This window comes from Lycorma delicatula, chromosome 7, assembly GCF_047948215.1.
Source record: "Lycorma delicatula isolate Av1 chromosome 7, ASM4794821v1, whole genome shotgun sequence".
Taxonomy (NCBI): Eukaryota; Metazoa; Arthropoda; class Insecta; order Hemiptera; family Fulgoridae; genus Lycorma; species Lycorma delicatula.
Window position 1 is genome coordinate 23,661,770 of NC_134461.1, and position 26,132 is coordinate 23,687,901.

The following is a 26,132-nucleotide window of genomic DNA, read 5'->3' on the forward strand; positions in this document are numbered from 1 at the left end:
TTTTTTGTAAAAATTATTATCACTGCCTTAATGCCGATTTGTATGGTAAAATTAACTGACTTAGTTTTTTATTTTATTTACTTTTCTTTTTGATATATTAAAACTGTAATATAAGCGTTATTCAAATTTATTGATCAAATTTTAATTAACTCTACTTAGCGTATTATATATTCTTAACCCTTTAAATCATTATATGATTCTGATTACTTATTTTTTTATTATGTTAGTGTATTAAGAAATTTATAAAATTTAATTTATTATTAATTTTTTTTTATTAACTGTGATTTGTATTGTTTATTTTTTAACTATTGTTTTTTATTCATCACCTAATTAAGCCCCTTTGTTATTTTTAAATTATATTCATTTATTACTTTTATTACAATTAATGTAGTTTAATTTTTGGTATTTGTAATTTTTTATTAAAAAAATATATTTGGTTGAATAATTAAACAATGGATGTTTTTGCATGTTTCTGTCATTTTTTGTGCATGTAATAACTTGCTTCTTATTGCGCTTTTTAATTTTTAATATTTAGTTTTATACCCTACTGTTTATCAGTTACCTAATTTTTATTTTTATTACAGGTACATTTGTTTATTTCTTTTTATTTTATAATTAATAATTAATTGTTGATGATCTATGATAGTAATATTTTTTACATATAATTTTGAGCAGTGATATAGTTAGTTATTCAGCAATAATAATTTAAAGGTTTTTTGTAATTAGTTCTTCACATGTAGCCTGAAAACATAATGTAAAGTTATCATATTTAAAATTTGTAGTTAGTGAAAAAATGAAAAATTTAACAAGAGTGTGAACCTATTAGAAGATTGAATTTGAAATAACCTTATAGAAAACTAAATAAAAGATAACATTTTATCAAGTAGTTCTCAATATTTCTGCTTTTTTATATTATTCACATTTCATGACTTCCTTAATAAATTTTTAGTAAAAAATTACTGATAACATTATTACTAATATATTATTTGCTGATGTGCATAATAAAAAATAAATATTGAAAATTGTTCTTCCTCGATCTCTTTGAATATTCTTGCTTGCAATATTTCATTATTTTGTTGTTTATAACAATCTTTCAAATGGTGTCAAGCTTTAACAAGACTTAGCTATGATGTGAGATTTTTTTCACGCCATTAACATTTAAATTGTTAAAATTGAAAGAAAAGAGAGTATTTTATAGCTTTGTAATTTTATATAAGCTGGTTCAAAAAATTATTGAACTTCTTTATATAAAATATTTTTTTCATTTTTATGTCCACAGTGCATTCAACAGACACAAGATTGTATGTGTAGCTTTACAGTTGACTCTATAATGTTTAGTTTGCTGTTCATTCTGATTGCCTATAGGTTGTGTGGAATTTGATCACACCACTAGATTTGGTCTTGTTATGATCCACATACTTCTTCAAGAAAAGTACTTATAGGTTTCTTGTTGAAAAAGTTTTATATTTTTTTATTAATTTATTGTTTTTTACATTTGATTTTTGACAACTGGTACCCTTAATTAGTTTCTTATTTGACTTAATATATATATTAAGTAAAATATACAGATATACTACATATGTAGCTTAGTTTAATTTTTTCACTTTATACCAAATAATTTAAATTTGTATTTTGTTTTTTTTTCTATTCTGTAGCTGTCTGAAGAATTACACTCTTGCTGCTAAAGTAAATAAACATCAATCAGTATTTCTCTCAGGTTTTCTACTGTCATATCTTTCATTTTAACTTTGATCTTACACTTCTCTCTCACCCCTTCATCCTCTCAATTACTCTCTCTTTTTTTTCTGTGTTTTTCAACTTCTGAATCTTGTATCAATTCTACTGTTTTACTTCTTTGCTTCACATGCAGAAACAAATATAAACCATTTTCCTACATTTTTTCCCTTGGCCATTTCTCTAATGTATTCTAGTCCTCATCATTTCACTTGTCCGTATTGGTATTCTTACCCACATAAACTCTATTTTCTGAACTTTAATCATTATTACTGACATGTTTTATAGTTATACATAATTTTTAATCTCACTATAGTTTTATATTTTTTTCTTTTATCTTTCCACTTTTCACTTTCACCTTTCACAGTAAACTGCTCATTTTTCTCTAGATCTCCATATCTCCATACATTCAATTTTCTATATAATATTCATGTTGTTCTTTGTTGTATTCATTTATACAATATTCAAGTTATATTTCAACATCTAACCCTTCATCATTTTTTACAATTGATTCTATTTACTTAAATTTACTTGCTGCTGGTTACATTTCATCCTGAATTTTTATAAATAACCCTTTTTCTTCTGTGTAACATTATTGTAATAATATCTTTTCCTGCTCTAAAAAATGAGCTCATTTCAGTTTGTTGCTATTCAATTAACTTTTTTTGTATCAAAATGTTAAATTTTTTTACATATCAAAAACTATTAAATATATAAATCGTGAAGTTTTATTTACAGAAATAAATGTACTGAGCAGTATAATTTTTTTTAACTGTTGTAATTTTTATTAAAAATTATGCATTGTAATTAATCAGTGTTACATAATATTAATTTATGATCCTAATTTTAATTATTGCTGAATAACTTATAAAATATTTCTTCATCTATAGTATGTAGTTATAGCAGCGATTGATTGATGTGTAATTATATAATAATTTCTTCTTTTTTCTACTATACCTGTAGATTTGCTGGTGTCTTATGATGAGACTTGGACACATCTGTTTTATTATTGGGACATTTTTTAATATGTTATATAAATTGTAAAATTATTATTAATTTTAAGTAATTAAATTGCTCATCTAATTTATGAGGAAAATGTTTGTTAATTGTTAAAATGATATTTATCTCTAAATATTTCAATATTTATTAACATTTTTGTTTTATTATCATACTGAGTCAGTCTTCAATAAAAATTCTTTTCATATAACTGTTATTATCTGTCATAGATAAAAAAATATTTTATTAAAGTATATTCTGTTAAAATATTTTTTTAAACTTTTTTTTTCTTATTTACTCAAAATGTATGTACATCATATAATCAATTTCTATGTCTGTCCAGGTGTTTGCTTGATTATCATTCAGAAACCCCTTAGTAAAGATCTGAGTGAATAATACACAGTTAATTGAACACTTCCACACATCAAAAAATTCTGAAACTAATTGAAGGTTTTCCTTCAGGAGGCCTATATTCAGGTGGTTGTTTAATACAAGAGAAAAAAGGAATTTGTTGCAATATATATTTGACACAAAATTGTTGGTCAATAACATATTGCTCCAGTCCTACGTAAAAATACTGTAATCTGAAGAATTATGATCAGGATGGTTGTTTTTCTTTTCTTTTTCTCCATTTTTGCTTCTGTTAGTGCAGCCTGACCCTGCTAGGTTTTTCATGCTGAGGAGGCCAAAATCTGAAGATATAGTGCATTCTTAGTATCTGGTAAGAAGGCTGCTTGGGAACCCGGAGACACCCTTTCCTATCCATTTCTGCATAATAAGCCTAATGGCTTAAGTTTCTATGGATTGAAAAAAAGAACGTATCTTTCCCCCTTTGAAACACGTATAGTCATACAACATTTTAGTACTTGAAAAATTACATTTTTATAATGAAAGCAACCGTAATTTTATAAATCTCTCACCTCAGTGGATCTGATGTGTATAGAATTTATAAAATAGAAATTGAGCAAGTCCAGAGCTCATAAAAACAGATAAAACTCGTATAATATTATTTGATAAGTTACCAATTTAAGTGATGTAAATTTAAATTTAGAAGCCAATCTTTTAAAAATTCTGCATTGAAAAATTATTGTTTAAATCCATTTTCATTTAGCAAAAATAATAGTAACATTAAATGAGATGAGCAATATGTATATGTTGTATTTGTAAAATATTATTGTATTGTATTGTATTTATTTAGTTATTTGACTGTTTACTTGACTTGAGTTGTGGTTGTGTGTTTGTTTTTTACTATGGCAGTATCGCGAAGCCCCACCTCTACTAGATGATATCCTGCAGATAATGAATCTCATCTTTACCATACTTTTCCTAATAGAGTGCATATTGAAAATCATCGCTTTTGGATTAAAGGTGAAAATTTATTCATTATAACATCCATATCTCTTCTTTTTTTTGTTATTTTAGCAATCAATTTTAATAATATATTTAATTACTGCATGCTACAAATAGTTTTATTAAAATATTGTGCATGACATCAATTAGTATTATTTTTACCATTTACCAAAATTTACTGTTTGTCTAAAGAAAGAAAGAACTGCACATAGAGGAGATATAATATCTGTGCTAGCCGTTAGCATTATAACCTCATTCCCTACTTTTTAATTATGTTTTTTTCTTATGAGATTTTAACTTAGATCTAACCACTAAACTTTTCTTTTTTATATAAATATTTTATTTTCTTATTTTTCTTTTTTTTTCTTAAAAAAATAATATTTTTTATCTAATTATGACTGTTACAAAAACAACCTTCATAAAGCAATAAAATTTTATCTATACAAACTGATACTAAATGAAGGACAAAAGAAAAAAAAAATCGTTTTTTCTGTTATACATTTGAACAAACAAAACCATTTTAATTGTAATATTATGATTAATCAGAAACTGGTACTGTGAGAAATGTCTCAGCTGCAAGTAATTTCTATATTCATGCTGTGAAGATTGAATTTATTTTCTACAAAAGAATAATTTAAATTTGGTAATTCATCCTTGGATGATAAGGTTTCAAACATCAACATTAAAAATTTTTAGCATCTGGGGGATGCAGTACTGAATTGTTTACTCGCATTAGATTTTTCTACAGCAAATTTCTATGGCATAACTTTTTTGTATAGTTTAGAGGTTTGCATCATTCATTTTCTAGTTAATGGATGAAAAAGTGCTTGGGAACAATCAAAACTTTTTTGTTCTTTGGGATCCTTCCACTAATTACATAACCATGAAGTGGTGTAGAGGTCTGATTTCATCATATACACATTGAGGGGAGGGATGTAAAATAGTCTTGCATAACATTCCTAATAGATATTTGTAGACAGTTGTATAGGATAAACCTATTTTTAAAATAAAAAGTAGCTAAAATGTAGATAAAAAGTGTACATAGCTATAAATTTATCTAAAAATGGTTTCATTTAATGAAATGTTTATCTACAAGAGAGGAAAAACAAAATTTTTCGAAGATTTTTTAAAGTAAATTTGTTTAATTAGTTTCAAATTTTTTGTAAATAAGTGTTTTGAGCACAATCTCATTTTCCAATTTATTTTAATAACTTTTTGCATAGCTCTTTATTTATGTACTTAAAGTAGATAATGCATTCAACCGTTACCAGGAATTTATAACCTTGTGTATACGTAGATTTGACAAGAATGACAAGAAAATTAAAAAAAATTAAAAACCATATTTGTTGTGTTATTTTATCAATCTGTGTCTTTATTTTTAACAATCACTTCATCTGCAGACTATGTAACATGGAAAGTGTGGAAATTTTAGGGAATTTTGTTTTTATCTTTTTATTAACTTTCTGCCAGCACTCTGGGTCATTGATGGCACAAAAAATTTGAAATGAATTTATTTTTTCCCATATTTCTATCTTTATTTTAAAATAATCTTTTATTATTTACTTAAAATATTTTGAATATGTTAAAGCTTTAAGGCTTTAAAGTTTGTAAATATTATTTCTCAGAATTTTTAATTGTTAGAAATTCACTTAAAAGTAAGCAGGAGCTCAATGAACCTAATTTCTGATGATGCTAGAAAAATGATTGGATGTAAAAGATATCTGATTTTAGCTGAAAATACTCATTTCATTTCAGATGTTGCAATATATATATATATATCTGCTTTTTAATTTCATTTTTTTTTTAAATTTCAATTATGTAATTTTTAATTTAAATGAAAAGTGTGCAGTCTTTCTTCCAAAATTACTTTGGGGCTTTTTATATTTGGGGGTTGTTGACACCCAAGACTGATCTGATTTTCTTCACCACAACTTTCTTTACAATCCCATAATTTCAAAATATTTCCTTCATCTTCAGTTATATGATTTATTTATTCTCTTTGTTTACTGCTTTTACCTTTTATTCTTTTTTTTGTTATTAAATTAAATCATTTTCATTATCTTAATGTGTGAACCATGGTTTATATTTTACAGGAATAATAGATCATAAAGACATAATCATTCAAACAATTATTTATACCTTATTACAGAATATACATACTGTTAGCAGCAGATGCGCTATATAAATTCCTTTCTTTTAATAATAGTGCATTTTCTCCAGATGATGTAGTGTTTTGTTTTATTCCCATTCTCTTGAAAAATATGCCTTAATATTACTTTTTTTAATCATGTTATTTTTTTTTTAAATAAAATTTTTGAAAAGTTTTTTTAGTCTTTGAAGTTTTAAAGGTACAAGTTTTTACCATTCAGTCTTTTCTGAAAGTGGATGCCCATTTCCACATACAAGAAGTAAATAAATAAATTTTCTTAAATGGTTTTATCATAAATTTTTAAACTTCTAGAATTATCTTGATTTTTTTTTTTGCTTCCAATGTATACAGTTTCTTTCTTCCATTAATTATTATATATTTAAACATCAGTTAAATTGCATTCATTTTACTTATGTTGTGTAAGTATGACATTGGAAAATTACAAAGAAATATATCATATGTATTGAATTCTGGTATTTGCATATGCTGAAGAAACATGGGTAATAAATAAAAGTGAATGTAGCTATTACAACTAAATTAATGAGGAATGATGTGGGAATTTCTAGAATATATTTAGTAACTCAAAGATAACAAATATGGTAGAAAAATCCTTGAAAGAAAAAATAATAATCGAGATGAATAAACATGTCATGTCAAAATAAAATTAAACTTGAAAAAAGTTACCCAAATACAATCGCACAGTACTTTCCACCTTATAGTCTTCGTGGAGGGATTCTTAGAGACTGTCTACTCTGCTATATTAAATATCAATATATGTGTTTTTTAAGTGAATGTGTAAGTATACTGGAAAAAGTTAAGAAATTTTTTAAATATTACCCCAAAGTTATGGAGACGAATGTATAATTGTTTCAAATTAGTTAAAATAAATTAATTAAGAACATTGAAAAATCTGAATGTCCACCAATATCAACATAATATGAACAAATTGTATAGTTGATTTTCCATGAAGTATCAAAAGAAGTGAGAATTTGTAAAAAGTTTCATCAGTTGATTTTGACTGAAAAACGCGCATCATGTTGGAACAAAATGTATGCTGCGGCTGCTGACCAGTAGGCAAAAAGAAAATTGTGTTGTTATCAGCCAACAGTTTTTGAATCTGAAATAAAAGTTTTTTTTATTAAATTATCACAACAGGTGATGAAACATCCTTGTCTGTAATAATGAAATGGTTGCACAGCACAATCATTATATTTAGCAGAATAATCGTTTACTGGATAAATGAGGAAAAAGGTTGTTCCAAGGTTTGATGTAGAGTTTCTGGATCAAAAATATGGAATTGTGTCTTCATCCTATATTATCAATCAATAAAGAATTTTATTTGACTGTAGTGCTATATTTAAGGGACTGGTGAGAAAGAAGTGTCCATTGATATGTGCCCATCAAGCTGATGTTGAAGAGAACATATGAAGGGGGATGCTTAGGAATGTATACAAGATGGAAGTGGGGATGAGACCGAAGAATTGATATGTAAAGATAGTGTACGAGTACATGCGTAAAAGATTGAAAGATAATTACAAAACAGAACTGATGGCAGGGTAAGAAGAGATTTATTTACCTCCAAAGGTTTAGAAAATGGTTAGAAATTGCATGATGCTGCTGATTTTTAAATTATCTACCCTGCTTCTGACAAAGCCATTACCTGGTTAATTCTTAAGTTTTCTGTTACATTATAAATATGTTTAGTACTTGCTTTAAATTGTTTATTGTTGTATCGCTTAAATATTCTTAATAATATAAAAACAATATATATTTATGTAATATTGATAATGTATAAGTTATGAAACTTGTCATACAGGGAAAGTAGTTCATAAATATACGAGTGTTTAATAAAGGAAATCCATCTGTAAATATGTTTTCCAATAGTATAATATTTTATTTGTAAGTAAAAGAATTGCTTGCCTTACAGAGTTAGATGGCATGTTTTACATCCTTGTAATGTTTTATAACAAAATAAACATAGACATTTATTTTTGTCGTAAAATCTAGAAAAATGCAATTTTTTGGCTTGGATTATTGCTAATAATATTAATTTGCTTAATAAGTTATTTAATTGTATGCTTTAAGTAAAATTCTAAAACTCATCTGTTAATGTCAGGTAAGTGAAGTTCTGAGATTTTTTAACAGTATTTTTTTAATTTGCAACATTAAAATTTTTAATTAATAATCATATAATAATTTTTTTTTGTTTAGCTCTATTTTGACAGAAAAATTAATCCAGTAGCTATTATATTTGAAGCTAAACATATTAGCGTTTAGAAGCTTAAATTATTTTTTTATATAATTTTCTATGATATCTTAAATTAACTTTTATTATATAAATTCACTTGCAACTGTATTAACATCTGCAATAGTATTCACAATCATTTTTTTTTTTTACTACTAATGTAAATAATTATTTTTTTATAAAATATATTTGAATTTATACTGAAATCTCACTAATTGAAACAAAAAAAGTAGTAAATTTGAATTGTAGAAATTTTTTGAATTATTGAATTTTAATTAAATGTACTTACATTTTCAAATAGTCACTTTTAATAATTGAAAATTATATTTCTTATATTAAGCCTGATTTCATGTGTTTAACACACATTGTGAAGTAAGTAAAGTGAGAAAAATATTTTTATTTCTTAAAATGAATTTCATTTAAATGATACAATTTCTTCAGATGCTGTTTCTGATTACATCTTCATCAGAATAACAAATAAAGAAAACTATAGTGGATAATTCATTCTAGTTTTTGGTTTCATTAGTGTTTTTATACATTTTCTTGAAATATTTTGGTATGATTATTAAAACAAGCTTTCTTAAAAATGTTATCATTAATTTTATCTTTTAACATCCTTCCATGATTTTAAAATAATGCTTTTGACATAAAAATCACCTGGTATAACATTCTATCTGAGTGATTAATTTTTATAAAAATAAAAAAATGTAAATTAACAAAACATTTTTATTCATTATTTTTAAATTAAACGAGTTCAATGTAACAGAATGTCAATTTATCAAATAAACATAAATTTTTAGTTAGATGTTCAAATTACTGAGATTTCATTATATCTGCTAGTGAAATCAAGTGTAATTAATTTTTTTCTTCATATTTGACAATTTGAAGTTACATCGACTTTAATTATAGTCTGTATGACTTAAGGTTATCACATAAATTTCAATTTATGTTGGATATTTTCTTCAGAGTTTTTTCCACTCATTCATCCACCTTTCATAAAAAAAAATGTATATATTTTTTTATCATCATGCAATGTCTGTCTATAATAAAGGCAGACTTATAGTCAGAGTTGGAGTTGAAAATTTCAAAGTATTGTTTACCAACACTTATATTGTGGCTTAAAAAACAGTGGGTACACAGGAAGGATTGTGCATCAACACTTATTGTCCCTTCTTCCACCGTCAAACCTCTGATTTACTACCTAACTGATAAAGTATTTTATAACTTGGCAATAAATGACTAATTCTATAGCATCCTTCAAAAAAGGTTAATGAAAGGAGGATCTCTCCACATACCATTGCAAAATGATAGTAATTATACTGGGAAAATTTCATTGTTTCTGTTATATTTATTTAATCATGAATAATTTAAATAAAACTATTCTGTTGATTTTTTTAATGGTAGTTTCATGACTTTGGAGTCATGTTAGCATTCTTATCTCTTTTGTCTTGTGACAGAAGGAATACTTCTGATCAAAATTATACTGATTTACAATACACTGATTTAATTCTTCTCAGGAAAATATTTTAAGAAAATCTTTTGTGGATCTGTGTCAAAAAATGAACTGATAAGGCAAAGTTTTTAAATTCCTTATTTTTACAGAATAGTTTATCTTTTTGAAGCGATATGCTCAGTTCCTTTCTAGTGACAAGAAGTTACATGCTGTAGGAATGAATGTTTAAAGTCTCTAGTGACTGATAAATTACCCTATCTTTATAGCTAAGTTCCAATCCTTGAGATTTTCTTCAGAGCATGGATGTTTGCTCATTGAGGGCTCCAATTTTTCACAATAATTAACGTCAAAATTTTTTAAGAAGATAGCCATTGCAGAATTAAAGTATTAATATCAACAGTAAAACTGGATTTTTGAGTATTCCTAATTTTGTTATAAAAATCTTTAATTATTTTTTTATATTCATTCTTTTGCCTAATTATTGGCTGCAGTTCTGGATAGCAGATTCAAATTTGGATTCTGAATTCATGTATAAAATATGACTCATGGCTCTATTAACATTCATTTCTGTCATAATCCAGTAAAAACCTTCCCTCATATTTTCACTTATATATTAACTGAAGCTGTAGAATAGATTTTTTTTTTTTTTTTGTCTTCAGTCATTTGACTGGTTTGATGCAGCTCTCCAAGATTCCCTATCTAGTGCTAGTCGTTTCATTTCAGTATATCCTCTACATCCTACATCCCTAACAATTTGTTTTATATATTCCAAACGTGGCCTGCCTACACAATTTTTTCCTTCTACCTGTCCTTCCAATATTAAAGCAACTATTCTAGGATGCCTTAGTATGTGGCCTATAAGTCTGTCTCTTCTTTTAACTATATTTTTCCAAATGCTTCTTTCTTCATCTATTTGTCGCAATACCTCTTCATTTGTCACTTTATCCATCCATCTGATTTTTAACATTCTCCTATAGCACCACATTTCAAAAGCTTCTAATTTTTTCTTCTCAGGTACTCTGATCGTCCAAGTTTCACTACCATATAAAGCTATAATCCAAACATATACTTCAAAAATCTTTTCCTGAGGTTTAAATAAAAACTTGTACTGTTACTCCAAATCTAAATTGTTCTTTAACATCATTAACTGCTAGTTCCATGTAAAGATTAAAAAGTAACAGAGATAGGGAACATCCTTGTCGGACTCCCTTTCTTATTACGGCTTCTTTCTTATGTTCTTCAATTATTACTGTTGCTGTTTGGTTCCTGTACACGTAGCAAATGTTCTTCTATCTCTGTATTTGAACCCTAATTTTTTTAAAATGCTGAACATTTTATTCCAGTCTAAATTATCGAATGCCTTTTCTAGGTCTATAAACACCAAGTATGTTGGTTTGTTTTTCTTTAATCTTCCTTCTACTATTAATCTGAGGCCTAAAATTGCTTCCCTTGTCCCTATACTTTTCCTGAAACCAAATTGGTCTTCTCCTAACACTTCTTTCACTCTCCTCTCAATTCTTCTGTATAGAATTCTAGTTAAGATTTTTGATGCATGACTAGTTAAACTAATTGTTCTGTATTCTTCACATTTATCTGCCCCTGCTTTCTTTGGTATCATGACTATAACACTTTTTTTGAAGTCTGACGGAAATTCCCCTTTTTCATAAATATTACACACCAGTTTGTACAATCTATCAATCGCTTCCTCTGCACAGTAATTCTACAGGTATTCCGTCTATTACAGGAGCCTTTCTGCCATTTAAATCTTTTAATGCTCTCTTAAAATCTGATCTCAGTATTGTTTCTCCCATTTCATCCTCCTCAACTTCCTCTTCTTCCTCTATAAAACCAAGTAGAATAGATAAACATAGAAAATAAAATTTCTCTGATTTTATTTTAGTGCTCCTTGTTTACCTTGTGAGATGCAAGTATCAAATGAAATAAGAAAAGCATATTACAGTCCATTGTTTTCTTTGTATGTTTTCATTAAAAATAAAATTTAAAAATAATTTCTTGGCCCTTTAATTGTATCAAAAAGGACGCAACCTTCAGAATCATTTTTATGGTACACACTTTGTCAAACAGCAACAGGTACTCAAGGTTAGTTGTACCAGCTGAAATAATGTTTGTAGACTAATATTTCTTAATATCCATTCCTGTGTATTATGTCATTGCACATATAAGATCATATCTGGTGATCAGTCACTTTGTGTTGAGTACTTTACTTGTTCTGTTTTTTTTTAACTATAGTGGGTGAAGATTTGGCTTAGTCTAACATTTATTACACTGCCGAAGGAGAACAATAAAAATGTTTGTTTCATTATCCTGACCCCTGTAGGAAAGATACCTGCCTTACGATGATCCCAGTCACCACACCACTTACTCCGTTCTTAGCCCTGATAGGCTTTACTGGAGCTCTCTTTTAGACCCTCTAAACTTGATTACACAACACAGTCATTGTATTTACCATTTTTCATCAGGTTATGTATTTACATAACCTACTCACATAAATGTGCTACTATTTATACCAATGAAAATTGAAAGATATTGCAAGAAATTTTTTGTCATCGTCTTTTGAAAAGACTTTTAGCCAATAAGATTTGAAGATGTTGCAACTACTATATAAAATTTTATACTAAGATGTGTAGATGTTACACTATAATATTATATGTTTTTATATAATATTATAATATGATATAATGAAGATGTTACATCTTCATTTGAAGATATTTTTTTTCTTTTGGGGGATATTTAAAAGTTTCAGACTAATCCTTTCATAATTGCTAAACTGAAACAAAAGTAAAATTTTTAAACGTTATTAAACAAATGTTATAAAAATATTGTGAAATGGATAAACTTGCATCAGTTTTTAAAAGAAATGATTTTCAACTTTTATTATGAAATTAAAGCTACTTGTGATCAAGATATTTCTATAAGTCTTATGAGGTGAAAAAAAATAGTTTAAATAAATATTATCAAAATTCAGGTCGCATCCTTTTTGAAGCATATTGCAAAAATATTTCATAACAGATAAGTTTAAATTATATAAAAAAAGCAAATATAAGTAACCAAATGACCTTGAGACATTTTTAATCAATAAACAAAGGTGTACCTAATAGGTTTTGATTTTTATGAAAATAAAAGAGAACTCAATTTCCAAGGGCATGGAATTTTATTTTCAGATGATCATTTCAAAATAATATTATTAAGCACCATTTTTAGTCATGTTGCAGGTATCTATGTAAATGTAAATAAAGTAAAGGTGCAATTAACAACACTACCATTTCGTTAATTACAACTATCTTTAAACTCGTTAAGGCTTAATAAATGATAGCACCTAAAAAACCTAAACACCTAAGAAGAGGTCAAATAAAACAAAAAGATTTTCTTGAAATACAATTTTTGATAGTTAGAGAATTGGTAATTTTTCATTTCTTTTTAAAAGATATTAATTATATTTTGTCATGATTATCAAGAAATATTTTATTTATTTTTAATGTTTCTTTGTCAAACTATTCCATTCTATGACATCAGTTGATTTGATTCTGACTGCTCCATTTATGCCTAGAACAGAAAATACATTCAGTATTTTGATTATCAAGCATTATTATTTTACAATATTAAATACTGTGAACGTAATTATCTTTTATTTATTTTTCTTCCGTTAATATAAAATATCAATAACTAATTTTGTTTTATTAAACATTTTTATTCAGAAAAATTTATAATAATTTTCATGTTATAATAAAGTAAAATTATTTTTGTCTTTTTTTTTGTGTTTAATAGAATTTCTTCAAAGATCCATGGAATGTTTTTGATTTCATCACTGTTATTGGTAGCATCATTGACGCTTTAGTGCTTGAATTAGTGGTGAGTAAATATAATCATATTATTTTTTTTGTAATATAAACTATTTATTGTTTTCACATTAAAATGAAAAGAATATCATTTAATTCTATATTATTATATTTATTATTTTTTTTACTATTAATTTTATTTTTAATATTATTATTATTATTATTGTTACATATTGTTGTTATGTACAGTCACTTCATTCGAGCATGTTCATTGTAATTGTATGCAATAATTATTTGTTTTTCTTTTTCTTTTTGTTTTTAACTTTTTATTTTGTTGTTTATTTTTTTATTTATTTGTTTTTTTTTGTTACATAGACCGTGTATAATTACATATTATTATTAATTTGTTTTTAATGGTACATACAATCATAAAATTATTGTTGAGTTCAACATAAAATTATTTCATACAAAAAAAATATGTATATTATTAGTATATCACATATTAAACGATATGGTTTTATTTTGAATCTAATGATTCGTCAATGTATTTTATATATATATATATATGCACATGTATATATATATATATTTTTATTTTTTTTTAATATAGGAAATATTGGTTTATATGTATTAATACTAATAAATTTGTTTATTTTCAGTTATTTTACGTGTTAAATTAATTAACGTATATATTTAATATAAAAATAAAATAAAAATAGTAAAAGGTTTAGAAACAGATTACATTAAGTTTCTTCCTTTATGATGGTTGCAAAATTTATGAATTTATTATTTAATTAGATTTTTTTCATTAATTTAGCGGTTTATATAATGTAGTAAAATATTTATAGTTTATAGTTTGAGATAACTAAAAATGATTAAAATTTTTAGCCTAATATACAAATCATATTTAAATACCAATGAAAGGTGTGTTATTTTTTGTTGATATGGTGGTAATTACTAATGAAATGGCTTACATCACTCTCTTCTTCCAAACCTACTTTGGTTGTCAAATATGATCACTTTATATTTTTCTTTTAACACTTTGCATCCTTGTACAGTAAATAATTACCAATTTACTTCAGGGATAACTTCTGAATAATACAAATTGAAAAGATTTTTAACATCTTCTAAATGCTTCCATGTCATGATAATGATAGATATATATTTCATTAACCAAATACTTACGACATCCATGTTTTCAATAAACAATGAATTTACAATTTAAAAACTCACTTTAATGATTTAATAAATACTGTAAAAATGATTATACTGATAATACTAGACGTTTCATCTTATAAGACCCTCAGAAATAATAATATTAATGTACAGGACATACAGTAAACAAAACTCAGTTGTGTGCTATACTGTATACTGATTGCATCTGCTGGTGCCTATTTTTGTCATATCATTAGTATTTCTAACTCTAGTGGTTTAATACTGAATGTCTTGCTTGTTTTATAGCTCTGAAAATGTAAAGTAGATATTCGAGTACTTTACATTTATAATATGAGTGCATTTTCTTATAATTTAATTATTCTGCTCTTTCATTATTATCATTTATCTCACAATAAACCTTTATGCATATGTGATTATTGAAATTTTTTTTTTGCTGTGGTTTAATTCAAATAATGGAATTATAATGATGTATACTTTATATAAGTACTACAGGTTCAACTCATTTTGAGATTCTTTATGAATTTGCAAGCAGTTAAAATTTGTCCCAATTTAAAAACTTGATTTTTCAGTTATGTCATGTACTGACTTGTTGAAGTTTTTGAATAATTGAAATAATAAACACTAGCTAATCATGATTATAACTAATAGCCAGTGAACTCCTGTCATATATATGGCAATACAATAAATATCATAACAAATAAAATGACTTAATGCCATACTTCAGTCAATTGTTTTTTGTGTTATCTGTTAGCTGATGTTTTCAATATGAATTATTTTGTTGTATGTTAGTAAAATCCTCCAAAGTTATAGAGCTTAATTTTCACATCTTTCATTAACCACTGGCTAATTTAAATTATTAATAAATCCTACTATATTGTTAATCTGTCCCTATTGAAGCATTTTTACAATTTTCCAGTTAGTAAAAATTGTTGAAAATCTGAATAAGATATTTTCTCATCAAATTCAATTAAATACGTTTTTGTTTTTCTGTCAGAATTCTTAATCAGTTTTTAAATTATATTTGTTGATATTTTCTTCTTTTCTACTTTAAGAATACAGAATAATATACTTTTTATAAAATAATTTGGTTATTAATAGCAGTAATTTTATTTTAGGTTAGTTCAATTAATAAATATGGCCTGTTATTTTTATCTGTACGTTTGTTAAGTTAACTTTAACAGCTGTAATTGGTCTGACACAAGGCACTAGTTCCAGCCAAAAATTACATAGTCTATCCTAAAAATAAAAATAGTATGCCAGGTGTATTAGAGAAATAGAGGAGTGAAGTGGTTTCTAGCTGCCTGCTTACCATGTACTGGCATGTATAAGCATATCACACCAAACAAAATGCTAGTGATAAGTGGCATTGCAAATGACATTTTCACTCTATTTACCACAGCGATTGACTATGAAGTAAACATTCTTAAATATAGAGTAAGCAGTTCTAATTACCTGTTCTTCGCATTTGTATCACAGTCATAAATTTGTATCACAGGCTTGGACAGGAAGATCTAAAGAACTCTTGTACCCCCTTTCCGTGGGAAATAATACATTAAATATACCTACCTCCCCACAGTAGAGGACAATTATCTATCATTTGTTAACAAATTAAAAAAAATTATGTTAAAATGAAATGAAATTTTAAATTTCTGAAAAACAGTATTAATAATATCCAATGAGTGACTAAAAATAAATTACTTCCAAATGGGGATTGGTACACATCTCATCCAGAGAGAAATGGTATGTGTATTTTTTTAAATGCATATGTTCAATGATACTTTCAACTGTTGTATAAAGTAAGAGGCATAAGAGGACACACATTTTAGAGTACTGACCATTTTCTTTTCTTGCTTAGAATCATAGATTATAAATATACTCACAAAAAATTAATTTTACTGATTAAAAACTCCTAACAAAAAGCATTTTTCAGTCAAGTAAATTCATTGCCCGAGAGTAATCTGCTGAAAATTCAGATGTGTTTATCAAGCGTTAGACCAGCGCAAAACTCATTATTCTTTGTAATTTAAATAATACAAATGTCTCTTGTAGGTTATAGACTTATTCATAAATTATTTAATGATAATATTAACGCCTAATTGTACATTTTAATCATATTTTTTTTTTTTTTTTGTTGCACCATCATAATGGAAGTTAATCTTTAATATGCTTTTTCTTTATTAATCCATTTTATATTTTATTTTTTATTTAAAAGTACATTAGAATAATCTTTTAAGTAATATTTTTTTTTTATTGTTCATTTTAATTTAGGTAAATGATTAAATATTTTATTTTCTTGAATTTTTTTTTTGTATTAGTTTATGATAAAATATTTGTAACGTTTGTTATCCTTTATTTTCCATTTATTTCTAAATGATTTGTTTTGGTTTCTGTTGTTTTCAATTCTACTTTTTTTACACAAAGTTCAGATGGGATAATTATTTGTAATTCTTAACTTTCTGCAAGACAAGGACAAGATGCTTGCATTCAGCATAGTTCCATGTTTCAAAAGCTTTTTTATTGTAAGAATTTTTTATATTATCTCAAACATGTTGTTAGCCTACTCACCATAACTGGATAGATATAATCAGATAAATATTAAAATTCATTGGTACAAAGCAGAAAGGGAAGAACTCGCTCCAAAGTTTGAATGTTTCCTTAGTATAGGACATCGTTCTCAAAATCCATTTATATTTATCAGCAAGGTAAAATATATAATTTTTATTATTAAAGGATATAAAGTGAAGGAAAACTTATAGCAGTCAAAATCTAATTTAATAAACAAGAAATTCATAAATCAATAATTTTTTTTTAAATTGAGATTGCAGGATTTCCTACATGCTATTTGAAATTTATAATTAATAATTGAGGTAGAAAAAAAAACAGAAATATTTTGCCTAATTAATAAAAAATAAAAATGTAATAATTTTAATTTTCCTAACTAAAAAAAAGCTTTAAAGAAACAAGGAGGTTATTTCCTTTGACAAAGAGGATAGTTGACCAAGAGGATCATGATGCAAAAGATTTCATGAAGAATGAAAAGAATTAAGTTTAAAAGTAGCTTAAAATTACTGGAAAATTATATTTTATATCACTACAATCACAATAGACAAAGTAAACAGAGATTGACTTCTAATTAATCCTTTTTTAAGGAAGTTAGCTTAATATGAGATACATTTTCTGTTACATGTATGAGTCTGAGGGTTAATCTGAACTCTATTTACTGGGTTGATGTAATTCTATTTGAAATTGAAGTGATAACTTCATAATTTCTTTCCTGACAAGGCCAAAGCCTTAACCTTTTACAATTTCAAGAAACAATCTCTTAGATGGCCTTCCCAATCATCTCCAGCACAACAATTGGTACTCTTCAGCTACTCTTGGAAGAAGACATATCTGTATTCTTCACTTGTAAAAACCACTTCTGATACCTTTCATCAATTGAGGCATTAATAGAAATAACATTTCAGTTCACTTTTGGTACAGAATTCCTTAATCTGTCCGGTGTGGTAATTCTTTTTACAACTCTGAAAAATTTAATCTTTAAACCTATATAATACCGATCAACTTTCTACTCTTTATAAAATGGTGACAGATGTCATTATGTTGTACTATTTTATTTATATCTCCTTTGAAGTACTACCTTTTAATTATTTGATGGAAGAAGTCACAGATTGATACGAGTTTTTAAGTCAAAGAAGGTAACTCAATGGCAAAAGATGTGTCAGGAACTAAAAAAATAACTAAAGATAATTCTGTATCCTTGAGGACTGTAAAATAAGTCTTATCCCCAAGATTACCACTGGGAATTTATTAACTACTCTTTAAGTTTTAAGAGGAAAAACTGGACAGAAAAGTTAGTAATTAAAATTTATATTTATTTTAGTTTTTTATTATTTAAAAAATTACATTTGTGAATAAAAAAAAAAAAATATTTTATTTGTTGAACTGTATTTAAATGATTTGCACTTTTGATATACTTTTCATTAAATAATGGATACCAAATTAAATCATGAAAATGTTTGGATAATAATGGATAACAATCATGTACATAATTTTAATAAACAGGCCCATATATTTATGAATTAAAATGGATGTTGCAGTTTATAATACTATATAATAATAGTTACTTACATCAGCTAATATATTTTATTTATTTTTATAAATTAATTTGTGTTGAAACAACATTGGTAAGTTTAAGTTTTAGATTGATAAATGGTATATTAATTTAAAATTCTTGATTATTATTATTTTTTTATAGGAACTAATTTTTTTTTATACACGTATTATTTGTTAGTATAAATTTTAATTTTAATATAATTCATTCCTAGATTATGGATGCAGTTGTCGTAACTAACTTAAAAACATTATATTATTTTTTTTTTACAGATGTCTTCTTTTTTTAAGTCTTCCTGTATTATTTTAACCCTTTTGTTTAGTTTTGTTATGGAATTTTTAGGTGTTTATATTTAATTTTTTTTTTTGTATCAACTTATGAAAAAATAATCTTTGTTTATTTATGGTTAATTATTAAAAAAATTAAGTTAATAGATTGTTGTACATTTTATCGAGTATAACTATTCTTTCAATTGAATAAGTACTATTTCTTACATTAATCAGGGTTTTCTTCTTTTTTATCTTTTAATGAAAAATTTTATTAATTTTATTTATAAAACGTTAAATGAGCTTTTATTAGTCACTTGTCATCTAAATCTGAAAATTAATAAAAATGATCTTATTTTTATTAATTTTTTGCTAAATTCCTTAAATCTTAAAGGTAATTAATTAAATACATGAGAGGTAAAAACAAATACCAGAAATTTAGCCACTACATATTACTGAATAAATTTCATTAGCGTTGATTTTATTTTTCAATACAGTTTCATTATATTTTTAATTTGTAGTAATCATAAAAATTCAAGAGAAATTGATTATCTAGTGTGATATGTTTTAATCTCATTTAATGAGAATCTTCATATGTATATTCTTTTTTTATTAATAAAAAGATAAATAGCATAAAAATCCATAATTATTTTTCTGATTTTATTTTTACCGATAAGAATATATTAGTTAATTAAAATTACATTTAAGAATATTTTTTAATTAAACCTAAGTTGGTTTTAAAGATTTTTTTCAGTTTTGAACAAATGAAATAGTGATAATTTAGAAATGTAAAATTTTAGTTAGTATTGATAAAGTTAAAATATGAAATCGATTTTATTAGGTGGATTTCATAAGAAAGCTACCTATTGTAATGGTTACCATGATTCGACTTCCAGGAAATTTCAACATATCCTCACATTTCACATCCCCAGACCCCAAAACCACCATCAGTTCAAAAATTTGTATATACATTTATATATATTTCACTTTCTTGTGGACACGATAACTGCCATAATTTTGCGCCAATCATTTTCAAATTTATACATAAAATATAACAACCCAAAATCTCAGTCAAATTCATTATTGGGCAAAATTGGACCATGGGGGTAGAAATGAGAGGGTATTTTCGAAAAACCAAAATATTGATATAACTTTCCTAAGTAAAATATCGAATTCGTTTAAAGTTCCTACTGTTCTTTGGATAAGGGCCCAAAACTTAATCTAAGTAAATTTTTTTTTATATCACCAACCAGGGCCCAGGCCTAGGGGATGGAAAAAATGGAGTTTCGAAGACAAAAAAAAATCATACCTCCCTTAATATAACAGTATCGAATCAGATTGAAGTGGTAATAATCCTCTAAACATAACCTAAAACATTTCTCTGAAATAATTTTTTATATGACCAACCCTTTCAGCAAGGGATGACCAAGATGTTGCTGGAATTGTTAGAAGATTTCATATGCTAAACATGTGAAACTATTTTCACTGTCAGTCATTGTTGTATTGAGTAAATTTGAAGTTATTTTTAACTTTAAGGAGGAAATCTTTTTTATCCCCTACTTAGCATCGGTGAAATCTACCTCCGCCTTCCGGCATGCCAAAAGGGGTTTTTTTAATTGTTGTAAAATCATTTTGAAATTTTTTTTAATATTGATCTAAAACTGAAAAAACTTTAAACATTTTTTGATTAGATGCCCTTATTATATTAACATAAGTTTTTCTTTTCTTATTTTTATACAGTTTTGGTGTAATTACAAAATATCTATAGCTCTTGTAAATTTTTGTCTGTTGTCAATAATTTGAAAAAGTTTATTTAATCCTAGATAGAGGATGTAAATATGCCTTACTTGGCGAGTAACATCTATTTGTATTTTTGAACTTGTTATATGGGTACATAAATTAAATTTAAATCTGAAATGTAATGAATTATCAAAATGAAAGATATTAAATTAGAAATTTGTTTATTTGCATTAATATCCTATTTACTTATCACATAATTTTGTTGCAAGTTGTTTTGATCATCAAGAAATAAAAAAATACAATACTTTTTTGGTAGCATTAGAATATTTATTTTAATATTAGAATATTGTATTTTCTTAATGTATACTTTGCAATCTGTTCAATTAGTGAACAATAAGCAACTCCCTCCTCCCGCCACAGCCCAATGTGATGAGGATATATGCGAATATAAATGAGGTGTAGTCTTGCATAGACTCAGGCTTATCTCCTGAGACATTTAACATTTAATTTAACCTCAGCTACCAAAGTATACTGCCTCAGAATCTTCCATTTTAAAAATCAGCTGTCAAACAACTGATTTGCAATGACGAGTTCCATTAAACCATCCTGTTTGGGACTAGAATATAAAAATCATAAACCTTCTTTTTTGAGAAAATTAGAACAGTCCTTAAATTTTATTCGATATATGTGTTCAATATTTTCCTAGTAAATTAATAACAATGAGTCCAAATAAAAATACAATAACTTTAAATGAAGAAAATATTTCCTTAAATTAATCATAACCAAATCTGTTAATTTTTCTATACAATAGAAATGCAGTTTGGCCTGGTATTGATACCTAACCGATGTGAATCTTTGTAAGAGTTCAGTGCTTTAGAAACCTAGTACTGTGTTCACAGGAATAATAATGTTTTGACACCAAAGCAGTCAGTTTATATATCATATTATTATTAAATTATGTGTTAGAGAAGATATAATTTAAAGATTTGCCATTCCATACAGAAAGTTGACTTAAACACCAGTTGTTTTTAGAAATGCTATTACCAGCATCACATGCAGCCTGAAAAACCTAAGATGTGACACAGCTAAAAGTACATATCAATAAAGAAAAAATGAATGCAGCTATCTATAGATTCTTACTAAATAAAGCTGCATCAGATAACTTGGAGACTTGTAAATAACATAATACAAATCTTGTTTCCATAATAATTCCAAAAAATTATCATATGAAATGAAATTGGTATAATTATAAAATTCTGAATATATTTGTGTGCTAATGAAATATTTCATTGGTTACTACCTTGTCAGGCCAATAAATGAGAACTAATATTTAAATTTTCAAATATGAATAACTACACTCAGCTTCAAAAGTATTATCATAAATAATGATGTGCATTAATTCTAAAATTAAATTAATATAAAAGTCCTTATGTTTATAAAAAATTGAACTACACCCTAAGTTTTACCCAATTTGTTGTATCCTTTAACTCGATCTTAGTGAGGGAAACTCACCTAATTCATCACTGTTGTTTCTCTCTGTAAGCACAATATCTTTCAATTCATGTTCTTAAGTACTAAGTCAAGTAAGTGCTGTCATATTACAGAGAACTTCATGAAAAATTATTCTTCCTGTTTTTAATTGCATTATAATCATTTTTAGGTTGTTGTCTATTTAAATTTTTCTAGTATTTCCTATACTTACTGTGGTGTATTTATTCTGGATATTCTTCCTGGCTCTCTCCACAATATTTATTCATTAATGCCAAAAAATTAGAATTCATTTATTATTTTTATATCTCTGCTGATTCAAATTTTTAATAGAGCTCTTTAATAATAAAAGATACTTGACCTCATAAGACAACCTCTCTTATTTTAGAAAGATAGCAGCATAAAAGTTACCTAAAGTAAAAAAAAAAAAAAAAAAAAAAAAAAATGTAAAGAATCTTTAAACCATATAAAATAAGGTTATTATTGTAAAATCTATAAAATAAGGCATAGGAGAGTTTTTATCTATTTTTAACTGACAATAAGAAGACTTTATGATCGTCCTTTAGTGTTTAAACATAACGGAGGTGAACTACTATTTTAATAAAAAATAGTTTTTTTACATAGATAATTTGGAAATATTTTTCATTTTTTGTTTATCATTACTTAATAATGGATTATTATACCATAATTATATATAACTTATTGTTATTCTGATATTTAATGTATTTTCATACAAAAATTTGAGAAAACTAGTTTATAAACTTAAGGTAAAAATAATATCATATTTCTTGCATATCAGAGAGCAACAGTCTCTTTATATCATTGTTCTGCATTCCTCTTTTTACTTTTATCAAGTCCCAGATACTTCACTTTTAAGTTTCTTACAAGTAGCATTTCATTTGGGTAGTGGTTTGTGCAGGTAAATTCAAATGTTAAATATGAATAAAACTTAACAATTAAAAAAAAAAATAACATAAAATATTTGTAATAAAACCAAATTTTAAAATAAATTGCTTAAAAAACAAAAATTTATTATTTTTTCAATTTGTTTTTTATCTGAAAATATGTAAGTAAACCTTGTTAATAGAAACAGAATCCTTGGTAAGGTGGTAAAATACATCTCCTTAACCTAATAATTGTATTGTTTTCAATATCAAATTCTTGAAATTGAAATATATAAAGTAAAGTTAAAATGTCAATAACTAAAGTGACAATTAGCTGTTTCTTGTAAATTATGTAACTCAAAAGAGATATGAAAAAGGTGATATAATTTACTAGAAAATTTATTTTGATTAATTTAAAGACTGTATTCTTCAGAAACAATTACAAAAATTTAATCTAGATGCAAGAAAATTTACCCAAATACATCTGTAATATAATATCATAAGAAATTTAAAAAGTTTTTTCCAAAAAACGTTACATAAAATATTTCCCCCATAATTTTTATCTTTTTTAATTTAATCGTATAAAATATATATATTTAAATTCTATTAACATTCACCTAGTACAGAATATTGAGGTAAGACATATCTTACCTTAATTTTATTATGAAAGTAATCTCGCGGCATCCCACATCCTCAGTCATGATTGAATTATTTATTAAACTTCTTATTAAAAAGATATTAAAAATGTAAAAATACAAAAATGCTAAAATAAACCATGAATATGATGTAATGTTTGGTAAATTACTGTAGTATTATAATGAAAATTGTGTATTAATTTATTATATGAGTGCTGTTATCTATGCTGTTTTTATAAGACCCTTTTATCTGCCCTTTAACAGCGCAGAGAAATAATATGAATTTAAAAACATTAATTTTAATAAAATAAATAAATAAATATATATATATATATACTTTTTTTTGTTAGAGAATTTAATTCACCACATAAGCTCAAGCCACATTTGGAAATGTGATGCGTAATACTTATATAGTGAATAAAAAATGCCAAACAGCATGACTGGGATTTAAACTCAAAACCATCTGAATGAAAGATAAAGACACTACACTCCATCAAGGAGGTCAGCAGAGTGTCAGCTCCACTCTCTAATTTTAAAAAAATATATCGGAATGAATGAATAATTCTGTTACCTAGCATGTAGCAGTGGTAGGCAGCCTGGCAATACCTATTGCGATACCATGCCTTTTGCACTTACTTATAAGCAATTTTAAAGCTATAAGTTTTTATTTCATAAAGAAATTTTAACTAACCATTCTTTAAGAAAACATTTTATGAAATTAAAACTTAACCACGTAAATTAGAAATGTATACCTTAACTAACAATTTTGAACCATTTTACCCCTCAAAAAATAATAAAAGCTTGAGACTTTTGGGGGCTGAATCAATTTAATACATTATAAATAAATTAATAAATGGTTATATAATATTTTCTTTAATTTAATAAACTTTTAATTACAAAAAAAAAAAAATGTTAATAAAATTCTATGTAAAAACATTAAACATAATTAATCTTTAAAATAGTTTTTTTGCAGGGTAGTATTATATATAAATAAATTTTAAACATCATTTACTTTATTTAAATAAATAATGAATAATTATTTTAGATTTATTGATACATTGGTTTTTTTTTTGTCAAATAAAATGTGTTCTTGTTTTTTCATTGTTTTTTTTAACTATTTTTCTTAATTTTTATTTTTTTATGTTTTTATTGATCCTTTAACATTTCATCTCATTATTTATTTTTATTCAAAATATGTAAAATAAAATATATCAATTTTTATTTATATGTTTAATAATCATTTATTTCTTTATTATGTTTAATTTTTTTTAATAAAACATTTTTTATTTATTGTGTTTGTGTTAAACATTTTTTAATCAGTTTATAATTATTACTATGAGGCTGATAAAAGAATGTATACAACAAATATTGATACTTATTACCATTAATAAAAGAAAATATAATTTATTTTATATAAAAGTGATTTTTAGGTTTAAAATTTTGTAGCTTGTAAAGCTTTTAATTTGGATAAATTTGTGTGATAATTTTTTTAAGCAAACATTTTTATTTTTATCAATTAGTTTAATTTTTTATTTAAATCTATTTTGTTGTAAATTAAGTAATTCTATTTGCCATAATAATGTTATAAAAGTGATTATGCTAATGAAATCCAATAACTTTTAAATAGCACATTTAATTCCTAAAAAAAAATTTAATTGTAATTATTAAACAAAAATAGTCAGAAAAATGTGCTTAAAATGATAGGTGCCTGCTGGTTGCATGTCACTATTTAATCAGCACGCAATTCAATTAATTAAATCTGTCAAATACATATTTATTCTTTGCACAGCTGTTAATTTAAATATCATCATCAATTCAGCACTACACTAATATTTTTTAACGTACATATTTATTTATTTTTTTATTTATTTTAAATTATTTTGTTTTTATTTATTTTCTAGTTCATAAGTACATTCATTATTCATAAATAATTATATGATTCTGTATTAATATTTTACAATAAAAAAAACTATATACATAGGTGAAGAGATATATGAGCAACAATTCTGAAAGGAAGTCTAAAACAGATTCCAAGAAGTGTGGTCGTTTGGAGGAGGTTAGTCATAATAGTTATGAATCCCTTCGCTGCACTTCAATATATATTT

The 26,132-nt window shown here is 25.3% G+C and overlaps 1 protein-coding gene across 1 annotated transcript in view; it reads left to right on the forward strand.

The window, feature by feature from the left end:
- Nucleotides 1-26,132, forward strand: part of LOC142327268 (voltage-dependent calcium channel type A subunit alpha-1-like) — a 902,521-nt gene that overhangs the window by 715,330 nt on the left and 161,059 nt on the right. Inside the window, exons 27-28 of the mRNA XM_075370151.1 lie at nt 3,988-4,098; nt 13,714-13,797. Coding sequence (XP_075226266.1) covers nt 3,988-4,098; nt 13,714-13,797 — 195 coding nt within the window. The remainder of the gene's footprint in view (nt 1-3,987; nt 4,099-13,713; nt 13,798-26,132) is intronic.